The sequence below is a fragment of the Propithecus coquereli genome, unplaced genomic scaffold (genome assembly GCF_000956105.1).
Source record: "Propithecus coquereli isolate 6110/MARCELLA unplaced genomic scaffold, Pcoq_1.0 Scaffold155, whole genome shotgun sequence".
NCBI lineage: Eukaryota > Metazoa > Chordata > Mammalia > Primates > Indriidae > Propithecus > Propithecus coquereli.
The window spans coordinates 3,133,646-3,135,325 of NW_012139969.1; the positions used below are offsets into that span (position 1 = coordinate 3,133,646).

General features: G+C 45.7%; 1 protein-coding gene across 1 annotated transcript in view; it reads right to left on the reverse strand.

Annotated features, from left to right (window-relative positions):
- Positions 1-246: 246 nt before the first annotated feature.
- Positions 247-1,680, reverse strand: part of TMEM202 (transmembrane protein 202) — a 9,994-nt gene continuing 8,560 nt past the window's right edge. The window contains exons 3-5 of the mRNA XM_012640579.1: positions 1,518-1,667; positions 1,044-1,175; positions 247-582 (exon numbers count right to left, since the gene is read on the reverse strand). Of these exons, the coding sequence (XP_012496033.1) occupies positions 386-582; positions 1,044-1,175; positions 1,518-1,667 (479 nt within the window). The 3' untranslated portion in view covers positions 247-385. The remainder of the gene's footprint in view (positions 583-1,043; positions 1,176-1,517; positions 1,668-1,680) is intronic.

Below are 1,680 nucleotides of genomic sequence, written 5' to 3' on the forward strand. Positions count from 1 at the left end.
GGGGCTACAGGCATGCACCATGATGCCTGGCTAATTTTTTCTATTTTGGTAGAGATGGGGTCCTGCTCTTATTCAAGCTGGTCTCGAACTCCTGAGCTCAAACTATCCTCCCACCTCTGCCGCCCAAAATGCTAGGATTACAGACATGAGCCACCATGCCCTGCCCATAAATTTTTCTTAAGTGAATTTTCATTAGTTTCTTTGTGATTATCATACATATTTTGGATCCAATGCACACAAAGGGTGTTTCATCAACTTTAATGATGTCTCCTTCAGTAATATGGACATGATATTAGGATGGTTTCCTAGAATTTGCACAATCATTCCCAACTCAAGCTTCTCCCCCGTTGTTAAGAGGAGCGATAGTTAGGGTTTCCTAGCAACATCACAGTCCTGCATTTGGTAGGTTTTTTTCTCCCTCTCTTAGAGATACCATCTTAGACCTTGAAAGTTCATCTTCAGCAGGTGATACTGTAGTCACTGGACCAACCCCCAGCCTTGATCTCTCTACCGGAATCACAGTGACATTTTGATTAGGGGAATGAGATCTGGAACTTAAGTAGTTGAGAAAAGAGATGATCCCTAGGGGAAGAGAAGAATTTGAGGTGAGGTTCAACAGACAATGGCCTTTTGGCTTTTGAAATTCTCACTCATCCTTTAATACTCAGTTCGGTAGTATTTTTTGGTGAACCCTTCTATCCCCCAGCAGAGTTACTTTACTCTCCTGTGCTCCCATTGCTCCATAGACTTGTTTGGACAAAGCTTGAGCCTCCTGGATTCAAATCATAGCTTCACTACTTTCTGTGTGGTCTTGGGCAAGTTACTCAACCTGTCCATGCCTCACTTTGTGAAAGAACAGGTTACTAATTCTAGGTTTTCAGACTCCAAAATCCATGCTTTCTTCACCATATCCCACTGACTCTCCATGCATAAATATTCTGAATAGGCACAGTCAGTGATTCCATTTCTCCTGGATTCCACCTCCCTTTCCAGAAGTGATTTCCCTTTCCATCCTTCTAGCATAGGGCAGGAGACTAACTCACCAGCAAACGTGCATAAGAAGTCGCTCCACCAGTTAAGATGGAAGGTCCACAGAAGATCTGACTCCATGGCATCCGTAGTATGCCAGTGAACCTGGGCCACAAACAGGCTGAGGCAGAGGAGCAAGCAGGTGGCTAGGACCAGTAGGAAACATGTCACAACCCATCAGCATCTTCGGTCTGCCTTGACCACCACCCCCAGCTCTCCTTCTGCCTCCAGAGGCCATATGTATGGCAAGAATCAAAAGGATAAAAACTTGAGGATTGACCAAGATGAGGGAGAGAAAGGGGCCTCTACCCTAGTAAGGTCCGCTAAGGTGTGTTCTGTAAAATAAGATGAGGCAGGTAGCTGGCAACTTGGTGTTGATACTGAAGAAGAAGAGCAAAGGGGTAAGAAAGAGTTCGAAAGCCCCACAGAGGAACTTTGTTACCTTGACTATTTTGCCATGGTGTTACCCCGCCAGTCTAGGTCTGTACCTGAGATGAAGCTGAGCATGGATACCTTCAGATCCAGGTTGCGGATCGTGCTTCCTCTTCTAGGGAGGCAAGAGCTGAAGAGCCAGCCAAGGCCAATGAGTATGGTGAGGACGGAGATGAGGAAGAAGGCCCTGGAATATTGGAGATAATCTGCAAAAAGAGG